Here is a 12,148-nt window from a genome sequence, read left to right as displayed (position 1 = left end):
GTCGAAGTTGGGGGAGGTGAGAGTGAAAGGTGAGAGAGAAGAGAGATGCATGTGACTGCGGACAGAGGAGAAAAAGAAGAAGAAGATATTACTTCATTTTTCATGAAAATCATCACTTTTTGACTGCTTGTATGTCCAGAACGGCTTGACCGAGTTTTATTTTTTTTGCTCAAATTACTCGTGGCAATGCCGCTTTTCAGAATATGTTACGTGCGATTCAAAATTTTTTATATTTTAGTAATTCTGTACCCCTAAAAAAATGGACTTTGGTGGCGGGATAAGAGACTTGTAGTGTCTTTTAGTTTTTGAATGTGGCTGGAGACGCTACCGCGTCTCTTGATATTTTATTTTATTTTTAATCACTGTTACAAATGTATTTTTTAAGTTTAATGATACTATTTAACTATATATCACGTAATTGTGCAATATTTGGAACAATAAAACGCTCACTACACGCAAAGCATATTACTATTTACATTTGCCTTTATTTTCAGATGATATTGTGCAATCAGATAATTATTTATTCATTTATTACGTAAGAAATAAAAGCAGTACTTATTATTTTATTAACTTTTCATTACTTAATCAACACAAGAAAGCCAAATGCTGGTATTATTCATAGTTGATTTTTATTATTTAAGATTATTTTAAGTTCAGTATTAAGATGTAATAAACTAATCATAACTGAGTCATAAACGTCTTAAAAAACATTTATATTTATGAATACTAGTCACAGACTAGATACACGCGAGTGAGGCGCGCTCCGGCCCTAAGCCACGAATAAGCGCCACATAGATCAGATCGCTTATTCGTTAATTTTAACGCTCTCCTGCAAAAACTACTTGTTGGTTAATTATGCCACACTGTTAAAGTCTTGGTCTTGTATAATATGACGCGCATTTTTGTGAATTATGATTCAGCTTCATCCGATAATATAGATTTTGCTTCCTCGCATCCTTCGATAAAGTAATTTTGTTAGATGTGCGTTGGTAGGAGAAAACTCTTCGTAAAAAAGACTTGCTGATTCTTTCACGTGAATTAATAACATATATATATAATATTTAGAAGCACAAAACGTAGATTATTGCTACAATAGGATTTATGTATTGCTCTAAATATTTCGTGTATATGACGGTAAAAAAGATATATGGATTAGCTAAAAAGGCGCTAAGAGCGAGAGAGCAAAAAGGAACCAACTAAAAAACATCATGAACGTTCTCTACACATGCGCAAACAAAGATGCAGGTACTAACAAGATAACAGAAAAAACTAACATCGTAACATATAGTCTATAGTCCAGGAGAATTAGACTCAAAAAGACCCATTTCGTGTAAAAATTGTAAGTTGACATTTTTTTCGATGAAAATCTTCGGAAGGCCATCCGAAAAAAAATGTGTACGTTTGAGACTCGCAACTCGTGTGGGAAATGCGAAAAAAATTCGAATAGTTGCAAAAAGCAGATTTTTCGCTTTTAAAACGAAAGATATCGATTATATGGAAAAAAGTTCGGTATAAAAAATGTAGGTATTCGAAATACCTACAAAATGAGACGCGAAACATTAAAATCAGTCTATTAGTTAAGTAGAAAAGAAATAAAAACTACCGAAAAAGACCTTTTCTTCACTCGCTCTCTGTTCATCGAGATTGAAACGCAAAGTTTTGAAATTCTCATAAAATAGCCCCCATGATAACGAAAAAATCTAGCCCTGAAAGAGCCTCAAATGTTCATTAGTTTCTGCAAAATGCCATTGTTCATTAAAAACCTGTCTGCGGAAAATTTAATTTCTTCATCTTTGAGCAATCGCACAGCAATTTATAGGGGCGATTTTTCTTCTTCAAGAGTTGCACTATCACATACATTTAGTAATAAAACGATTTTTTGCAATTAAATTATTTTAAAACGATTTTGAAAAGTGGATGTCTTTATGCAAACCATTGTTTTTTTATAAAACAATGGAGTAATTCCGTTAATATGCATCATATCAAATAAAGCATTCGATAGCTGACATTTTTCTATGAATTTAAAAAAAAAAGAAAGCTGCCCTCCGATTATTACGAGCCGAGATAACAATTTTTTTTTCAAAAAATCACTGTGGCTCTAATTGTTAAGATTAAGAGTTCCGTCTAGAATCAATTTGTCAAGAAAGAATTGAATTTACTGTTAAAAAATTCTTGAATTTTTTGTGGCCGAAAAAGTTTGTTTTAAAACCATTGGAAACTTGAGGAACGCGAGCCAGGCAGTGCGCCGGGCAAAGTGGGAGAAGCCGGCGCGCGTTAAAATGGGGATGACCGGACCGTTCGGCGGCTCGCGCGTACCTATCTGATTTCGTGAGTTAAAATTTGCTTAATTCACATTTTCTCAGTAATAAATTGACGTAAAAACATGATTTTTTTAAAATTTGGGGTAGCTCGACGAGATCTAAACAAATACGAGGGCAAGTCAATAAATTCTTAGAAAATCTGTCAGAAGGTACTCGCAGTGTCATGTCATATTACTTTTTGACAAGTAGCATCTTTCGGCTGATTATTGTCAATTTTTGAGTGGAATTCATCGCGTGGTTTCATTTCTATAAACGATTAAAGCGAACAACCTTTGTATTTTTTGCAAAACATAAAAAAGTTTCGTGCAGATCAAACATCTACATATGAAAGGTTTAACGCCGAAAGAAATCAAAGCCGAGTTGGATAATGTTCATAGCATATCTGCACCAGCATTTGCGACTGTATACAATTGGGTGAATGAATTTAAACGTGGTCGTACATCCACATGTGATGCACCTCGTTCAGGACATCCAATTGAGGCTGCTACGCCAGAAATCATCGATAAAGTCCACAATATTGTTTTGACTAATCGACGAGTGAAAGTTCGCGATCTTGTTGAGGCCACAGTCATATCACATGGCACAGTGATTTCAATTTTGCACGAACAATTGTGTATGAAAGAGCTATCGGCAAGATGGATGCCGCGTTTGCTCACTGTGGACCATAAGCGCGACCGTGTGACGATTTCAAAACAATGTTTGGAGATGTTTCAACGTAATCCAGATAAATTTCTTCGTCGATTCATTACTGTGGACGAAACATGGACGAAACATCCCCATTTAGCGAAGAAGAAAGTGCTCTTCCATCAAGACAACGCACGGGTTTACACGTGCCCGGCCCCGATGGCTAAATTCAACGAATTCCGCTACGAATTGCTTCCCCATCCAGCATATTCGTTAGATTTAACCCCCTACGATTATTTCCTGTTTCCAAACCTGAAGAAATGGTTCGGAGGAAAGAGATTCACCACCAGAGAGCAGCTCATCGCCGAAACAGGCTTATTTTGAAGGGTTGGACAAATCATATTATTCGGACGGCTTGAAAAAGTTGGAGAATCGTTGGATCAAATGTATCGAGCTGAAAGAAGATTATGTTGAGAAATAAAAATGAATCGATCAAAAAAAAATGTGTTTTACTATGTTTTTCTAAAAACTTATTGACTTGCCCTCGTAGCTTGACCAAATGTTTTACAAAGTAATTGTAACCACGAAATTTTTAGTTTTTTGTTTCGTAAATTTTTATTTTCTTAGTTTATATTATTAAAAAATCACGTTTGAGTAGGACTGCATGTCTGATTATCATTTTTGTTATTTATGTATTTTATTAATGTAAATTTCTTTATGTGTGTTATAAACGCGCGACCTGGCGGACCTGCGGATTCCTCCGGAGGCACGGGTTTCGTGTCCATGAGCGGGCGGTTTTAGAGATACCACGAACGCGCATTATAATTGGAGCGAGGGGGTTATATATTATACATGTATATATGGGACGTTCCACGTCAACGGGGACAAATATCTGGGCAAAATTTGTGAAGTCGAAATAACACATTCAAGGGCTTAAAATTTTCGTTTTTATATGTGGTTTAAAGAAAAACGTGGCGTTTTTTTTTAATTCAAAGCAGCTGCTCCAATATGGCGGTTAGAATGAATAAAAAAGTTATGAAAATTATTGAAAACGTTTATTTCATTGATCAGATGTTCCAAAATTCATTCGATTCCTATGCAAATCAATATTTGTAGGTTTTTTGAATCATTCGTGAGCAATCCGTAGTCATATTTTCAAAATTCGAAATGACGGATCCAGTATGGCGACTTTACTGAATGAAGAACTGATTGGAATTCTTAAATCATTAATCAAGTAATCCAAAATTTATTCAATTTTAAAAAACGATATCTGAAAGTTTTTCGGGTCATTCATGAATAATCCACAGTCAGATTTCCAAAATTTAAAATGGCGTAAAACACACAGTTGCTTTAAAAAAACATGTATGCAAAATGGATAATTTTTTAAATAAGCAACTATGTGTTTTCTTTCCACCAATTGATTCATTTCATTATTCTGTTCATAAAAGTATTAACGTACGATTATAAAAAATTAATAGATTACGAGTTATTTAACATTTTATGTCAATATGTGTCACAATAAAGTACAAAATATCTCGTAAACTACTGTTTTTTTATATCTCTATCTCAATACTTTTATGTGTAAAATAATTAGAGAAATCATATTGTGTAAAAAAATTCATATAATTCCATTTAAAAAAACGAACTTGACCTTGGAATCTCCGAAGCGCCTCCATCTGGACAAAAATTATTATCACCATATGATAGCCCCCTTTACATTATGTAATTTTGGTTATATAAATTTTTCTATAAGAGATAGATTATAGAATTAGAAGATATTTCAGGTGGTAATAGTTATTGGGACACCCTGTATATATGTGTGTATGCAGTTAAACAAAAACGACTTACTGGTTGGTCGAAAAAATAGTGTGCGAGGTGCAGAGGTGGTTGAACAGTCCCCGAGATGATTGAACGGTGCGCAAAGCTTGCCCCGAAGTCCTGGGGCGGGCCGGCGGTTCGAATGGTGGATCACGATCGGTATACGAACCACCGCTCAATTGTGTAGGTGTGTGTGACATGACCGATTACAGTAAAATTTCCACCCAAAAAATATACGCGACACACGATCCGAACTGATTCATTTAAATTAGAGCCCTATCCGGTCGAAGCTAGATCTTAAAATGCTTAAACAATTCAATCTTGAATCACTAAATGTGATATATATGTACTTGACATACATACCACAATTGTAGTTTAACGAACTGTGTACCGAAATATTTCGGGACTAAACACAATTAAACCACTGTAGTAATTTCGCGAATTAAATTAAATTCTAATAATTTCGATGCTCAATCAGGCATCATATTTCAAAGATGTTAATATGATATTATGATTATATCTAAAAATGGTATTATGATTCATTTAAGTTCTTCTTCTGCCCGTGCGCTCTCGCAGGCCTCTATTCATACTTTAAAAAAGGGCGTCTTTTCTTTGTCCAGAGAGCAATTGTTATGTTGCAATGTCAAGCTGGTGATTTACATTTTTTCTTAGGTCTTATCGTGGTTGATCTCGGGTGCGTTGTTGGAGGGAGATTCAGAAAAAAAAGGAAATGATTTAAGATTTTTCTCGAGTCTGCGGGAAGATTGCTCCGAGTGGATGTCAAGCTTTGTTATACAGCGAAAAATATAGCTAGGTAAACCGTCGCTTGCGATGTTTAGTTAGTTTTTCTTAAGGTGCTCGCGTGCAGGATAACCGTTGTCAGTCGCATGTCTGATCCCAGATAACGTTAGCCTGGGAAGTTAACAATTGTTAAACAAAAGAATTAAAAAAATTTGTTTTCTTTCTATCTTTAAAGTACTCTTGAAACCGTACAACTTTTGTTTAAAAAATTTTTTTCCATCTTTTATACTTCCAACGATATTCGCCTCGAAAGAAAAATATCGTTATTTTCAAAGGGATGTTTCACCCCTTAAACATGAGTTAAGGCACGCAAAAAAATATGCGTCTCTTAGATTTTCGTGTTTAACAATATATTTCATGGAGAATCAAATCGGTTCCGGATAGTTGTGAAACTTCCCTTGTAAGACTGATGAAAAATCACGAAGTGCTTTAACTAATGAAAATTTCACGAAGTGCGCGATGCCCACGAAAGACCCCTGTTTATATATCGTCACGAGGTAACTTTTCGTGAAAAGGGGGTGAGCCAATCATAAGCCGTTTTACAAGTTAACATTATTCTGGAAACTTCGATAAAAATCCGGTATCGATTACTATAATTTCGCTTAATGCAAATTTTAAGGCAGTATTCTTGTTTTAAATTATATGAAGAGGTTCCAGTAGTGACTCTTGCAAGTCTGCTCGCCCTTGTGGGCATTCTGAGCATTTTTATCGGAATGCTCAGTGCATGTGTCCGAAGTTCTTCAGTATGCTTTTGCATATCACTATTGTTTACATTTTATTCGGAATTTAGTCTACACTGTTAGAAATATGACCACGAGCTTCGCTTTGATCGTATAAATGAAGCTCGTGGTTATTAACGAAATTAAAAGTAACGAATGATTTAACTGATAATTAAGTTACAGTAGTTACTTAAATGTATAATAAATGTGTACATTAAATTTCATAAATTTTCATGACAAATACATTAAATTTCATATACACGTACACAAATATACTTTTCAGTTATAAATACATTAAATTTAATATAATGTCATGAAATTAAGTTCAAATTGTGTAAATTAAAAGTATATTAAATTTCATGACATTTTTAACAGTGTAATTAATGCAGATGTTGCATTTATTAAGTCGCTAGCTCACGCAGGCGCAATGCATCGGCAATCGATGTTTCATGATCACGCGGTGATCGCGTGAAGCCCATGGCACATACAAAAACATAAGGCCGTAAGACGTAAGCAGTAAGGAAATCGTAACATTGGATTCGCTACTGGCCTTACGGTCTCTACCGTGATTGGCCAAATCGCTTATTGATTACGTCTTTCGGCCTTACGTTTTTGTATGTGCCATGGGCTTCACGCCGCGATTTCGGCCTCGCAGCCCCACATCACGTATCGGGAGTATCGTTGTTAATAGCAACAATTTTAGCATCGCGATCACGATCGAGATTATCGTTGTTATAGCAATGATCCTGAGTGTCGCGGCTAGTGGCGTTTGTCGTTACGATTCTTTTCGGACGGCGGATGTTACAAGCAATAATCACATTTTATTTATATCCTTTTATTTATAACCAGCAATATAAATATACATTTATGATAGAATAATAAACCGCCACCATTCAAGCCATGTTTCATATTATTGCCAGTTTGTATATTACTATCAGTGCTGAAAATCTGTAGTATATATGTGTCACGGGAACTACAAATTTTCAATACTGATAGTCAACTAATAGTAATATACAAGATAAGTCACTTAAAACCGGCCACCCGACGCCGAACTCCGACGGGAAAACGCCCTCTAATAAACGGAACTAATATATGTATAATAAATATATATGGGCATTCCACGCCAAATCGGACATTCTTCGTCATTTTTATTCCGTTTCTTACATTATCACTCTAGCTCAGACTCAAACTGTATACAATATAAAACTGCGTTCAGAAACTATCCGGATACATCCAAAGATTATTTTAACCTTATTAACGTTCAGTGAACAACGAAGATAAAATAATAAACCCTGAATTACTGAATCCATTCTAGAGTCACTTTTCGCTACGTCCAATACTCACATCAGAATGTAAAACATGTATTGGCAATACATATAACCTTTTTAAGGTTGCATATTCTTTCATTGCATTGCATATCCTTCCAGTATATATCCCGTACGTAGCACGTAATATCACAATAGTACCGCAGCAATATTGCAATATATTAGAAATATTACATATTACACTGTAATATGTAATATTTCTAATATATTGCAATATTGCTGCGGTACTATTGTGATATTACGTGCTACGTACGGGATATATACTGGAAGGATATGCAATGCAATGAAAGAATATGCAACCTTAAAAAGGTTATATGTATTGCCAATACATGTTTTACATTCTGATGTGAGTATTGGACGTAGCGAAAAGTGACTCTAGAATGGATTCAGTAATTCAGGGTTTATTATTTTATCTTCGTTGTTCACTGAACGTTAATAAGATTAAAATAATCTCTGGATGCATCCGGGTAAAATTTCTAAACGCAGTTTTATATTGTATGCAGTTTGAGTCTGAGCTAGAGTGATAATCTAAGAAACGGAATAAAAATGACGAAGACCGTCCGATTTGGCGTGAAATGCCCATATACATTTATTATACATATATTAGTTTCATTTATTAGAGGGCGTTTTCCCGTCGGAGTTCGGCGTCGGGTGGCCGGTTTTAAGTGACTCACCCTGTATATTATTATCAGTTGACTAATAGTTCGGCGTTTGTTTTAAGATCCCCTTCAAACTGCAAATGGTAGTTCTCCATTAATTGCAGCCGCCACTTTTTTATTCTTCAAGATTGTCACATGATCACCTTCAATATAATGTACTTTTACCACACCTTGAGTTACCTTAAATAATTACATACATCATTAACAAAAAAATTTTGTTAAATCTGATTTATTCAGTACAAATTATTGTAAAATTTTTTAAATACTTTATGCAAACCATAATCCTCTTCGATAGTTGATATATTGAACAGAGATATACATTTTAGCAATGTTATTGGAGACGTAATAGGCGGCAAAGTAGAAGAATCATATTCTCGGAGAGCGAATAAATGTTTGTAAATCGTTGTACACAACGTCTTTAAATTTGTAAGTGAGAGATACGTGTATAAAACCGACAACTGTTTAGCGAAAATATTTATTCTTTCATCCCAGCTCTCACATTTCTTTAATTCCATTAAAATCTACAAAAATATACATTTTCTTTATTTTTATATACAAGATCATAAGACAGAACAAAGAAACTGATCAACATAATAAAAATCGAAAAATAATATAAATATATCGTAAATTAAATGTAATTAAATGTAATTAAATGCAAAGTTTCAATGTGGGTCTAAAACAAAAGTTGTATACCTCTTCAGAACTTCCTGTTGAATAAATTTCCATAATATTAGTTAAGATATCAATGTGAAAATTTGCATCATCAAAATCTGATTCAAAAGATTTGATTACTGTTTGAAAAGGCTCAGGAGCTCCATCAATAAGAACAAGACGACCTTTAAAATTCATAGCTTCCAATCTTCTTGCTACTTCAATTGCGATAAGAGATCCGAAGGAGTACCCTACTATTACAAAATCTTTTCCATCTGTCAGCATTGAAAGTATACGCTGTAAAAATATCAAAAGAATTCGATAAAATTTATATCTTTTAAAACAATAAAAACAGTTTTGTATCAACATAAAATGAAATTATTAATACGATTGCATACGTTTGTGAGATTATTTATCCTTTCCAATATCACGTTTGTAGAATCAATGTTGTTTGTATTATAATGCAACAGCGATGTTGAAAATTTAATATATGGTATTATGGTTTTGAATACAGTACCACATCCGTCAATACCCGGTATAAGAAATACTTCAGTCGTAGTGTTCTGTCTGTTAGTCGAAAAATCTGTTGAGGGAACAAAGTCTTCATCTTTTAATGTAATACCAATTAAAATTTTTATAAAGTTTGACTTCTCTGTGTCGAATTTCTTTTCATCATTCACATCATCGTCACTGCTTGCAATAGACATCTTATTGAGTTTTGCGAAAGTGAGATTTCGTATCTCTTGTGCTGTGATAAATATATCAAATTCTCGTTCCAGAGAATGCTTGACCTCTACGGTCATCATAGAATCCATTCCGAGTTCGGCCAGAGTAGAATTTGGACTTATAATCTTCATGTCATTAATGTCTGTAATATAAAATATAAAATTATTATTATCTGTAATATAATTTCTTCTTCTGAAAAATGGATTAGTAAACAAACATGATAAGTATTTGCAAAAGAATAAGTCTCAATAAGAGTTTACTATACCTACTTAAAATATTAGCAATTGTTTCTATCAGACTTCCGTCACATCTCACTTTTTTTTCAGCTACGACCATACTGCTCACAATGGGCCGACTTTGAAGTAGAAGCTTATCGAGCTCGTCGAGACAGCAAGATATTTTTTGCTGTAAAGTGCCTCCGATAATTAGTTCCTTATCATCCTCCATCATGTCAGCAACGAGACCTACATCACCCACAGCTCCCCACTGAATCGCCAATCCTGGTAATCCTTCCTCCGCCCTTTTCTCACAAATTCTTTCCATAATGGAGTTGGCCATGCCGTAATTTGTCTGACCAGCGTTTCCTCTGCCGCAGGAAACGGAAGAGAACACCACAAAATGCCGCAGGTTAAGACAGATTTTCCTAGAAAGTTTGTCCAGCATTTGCGTTGCACGAGCCTTCGATTGGAAGGCCTCTGCAAATGTTTCCGCGGTTTGGTTTTTGAGGACACCATCCTTCAGTACCACACCGAGGTTGAATATCGCATCCACTGAAGCTTCCTTTTCCGTAGTCTGTAAGAGATATTCGCAATCTTTGAGGTCAGCAACATCGATATTCTTGATGATCAGAACGTTAACACCATACGATTTCCATAGTCGAATTTTCATGCGTTGGTAACCGTTTTTTATTCCATTTCGGGAAATCAGAACGATGTTCTTAGCGCCACGAAATATAAGCCAGTCGGTTAATTCTAAACCAAATCCGCCCAGACCTCCTAGTATAATGTAACTTCTATCTCTGAGGCAATAATAGCGACGATACGCGAAAATGTGCTTATTTAAAGGTTCATCCTTTTCATGGATATTTATAATTATCTATAAAAATAATTTTAAAAATTCACGTCATACGTCAGAGCTGGGATTTAATTGCACATTTCGACCGATTTTCAGCTTGGTCCCTGCCCCATACTGCGCGCGGGTTGGTGAAATATGGGGCAGGAACCAAGCTGAAAATCGGTCGAAATGTGCATAATCTAAACTATTTATATCCCAGCTATATTGTATATGAATGGGAATTATATAGAAAGCCATTATTTATGAATAAACTTTTCTATTATTATAAAATTTGTCAACATAAGCGTACCTTTCCTGTATGTTTTCCGCTCGCCATATACCTAAAAGCTTCTTCAACATCGGTTTTTAGAAAAATTTTTGCTTGGACTGGTTTAATTGTTCCATCATGTAGACCATCTTTTATCAATGTGAACAATAAACGCTTCCACTTGCATATCCTATTTTTTATCATCATATTTTCCAGTCTAACCCCGTGAAAACTGATACCTTTCTGAAACGCAGACATACCTAGAGGATTATTAGAAACAAGGTCGAATTTGCCAATCTCTAAGAATCGACCGTTTTGAGCTAAACACCGAACAGAGGCGATTAACTTTTCTTCCGCCAATGAATTTAGTACAATGTCGACGCCGCGACCTTTCGTTTGGTATATAATCATTTGTTCAAAACTTGTGTCTCGAGAATTTCCAATATGTTCATCCGGAATAATCGGAAACATTTTTTTAATGAAGTTCCGTTTGTTACTTGTGCCAACGGTAGTAAACACCTCGCATCCCTCTTTAAGAGCGAGATGAATAGCTGCTTGTCCAACGCCTCCAGTACCAGAATGTATAAGTATTTTATCACCTTTTTTCATTTTTCCATAAATGTATAAGGCTAAATAAACCGTGCTGTAAACGCACGGGACCGTTGCTGCTTCTTCAAATGTCCACGCATCGGGTATGTTCCAACAAAAATCATCATCTTTTTCAATGACGTTTGCTATACAACTAGTAAGAGTAACTTTTAATTACTGTCCAATTTGTGAAATCACAGCATGATAATTTCTTGTAGCATTACATACTCAGTGTCACGAATTCCCATTATACGTTGTCCGTTAGCATCGAAACCCACGTATTCCATTCCAAGAGGTAGATACTGAAATAACCGTCCTTGGAAAATCGCCTCATGAAGTGCTAATTTACCGGTAGCAAGCATTATATCTTTAAAATTCAGAGATGAGTAAACAACATGCACCAAATCCTCACGACAACACACGTCTGATATATTATTCTCTATCCAACAAAATGTACTTAAGTCACCACGAACCTATGAAAAAAGGAAATTGTATTATGACCCGACGTATACAAAATAGAAATTTAAAAAGAAGCTTTGTAGGAGTATTCAATCCTCCGTCCGACAAGTAGAATTATGCATTTAAGAGACAAACG

General features: G+C 35.0%; 2 protein-coding genes across 2 annotated transcripts in view; one reads left to right on the top strand and one right to left on the bottom strand.

The window, feature by feature from the left end:
• Positions 1-1,239: 1,239 nt before the first annotated feature.
• Positions 1,240-3,125, top strand: LOC108727795 (uncharacterized; the record flags this gene model as incomplete). The annotated part of the gene is made up of 2 exons (XM_018456039.1): positions 1,240-1,245; positions 2,631-3,125. Coding segments are annotated over exons 1-2 (501 nt in total), but the record flags the coding sequence as incomplete, so codon positions are not given.
• Positions 3,126-7,119: 3,994 nt separating this feature from the next.
• Positions 7,120-12,148, bottom strand: part of LOC108727794 (fatty acid synthase) — a 48,040-nt gene continuing 43,011 nt past the window's right edge. The window contains exons 14-20 of the mRNA XM_018456038.1: positions 11,782-12,026; positions 11,008-11,707; positions 9,914-10,739; positions 9,317-9,786; positions 8,961-9,215; positions 8,534-8,788; positions 7,120-8,447 (exon numbers count right to left, since the gene is read on the bottom strand). Of these exons, the coding sequence (XP_018311540.1) occupies positions 8,337-8,447; positions 8,534-8,788; positions 8,961-9,215; positions 9,317-9,786; positions 9,914-10,739; positions 11,008-11,707; positions 11,782-12,026 (2,862 nt within the window). The 3' untranslated portion in view covers positions 7,120-8,336. The remainder of the gene's footprint in view (positions 8,448-8,533; positions 8,789-8,960; positions 9,216-9,316; positions 9,787-9,913; positions 10,740-11,007; positions 11,708-11,781; positions 12,027-12,148) is intronic.

The sequence above is a fragment of the Mycetomoellerius zeteki genome, unplaced genomic scaffold (assembly GCF_001594055.1).
Source record: "Mycetomoellerius zeteki isolate Tzet28-1 unplaced genomic scaffold, Tzet1.0 scaffold535, whole genome shotgun sequence".
Classification (NCBI taxonomy): Eukaryota; Metazoa; Arthropoda; class Insecta; order Hymenoptera; family Formicidae; genus Mycetomoellerius; species Mycetomoellerius zeteki.
The sequence above is the reverse complement of the archived record's forward strand: the minus strand, read 5'-3'. Positions and strand labels throughout refer to the sequence as shown.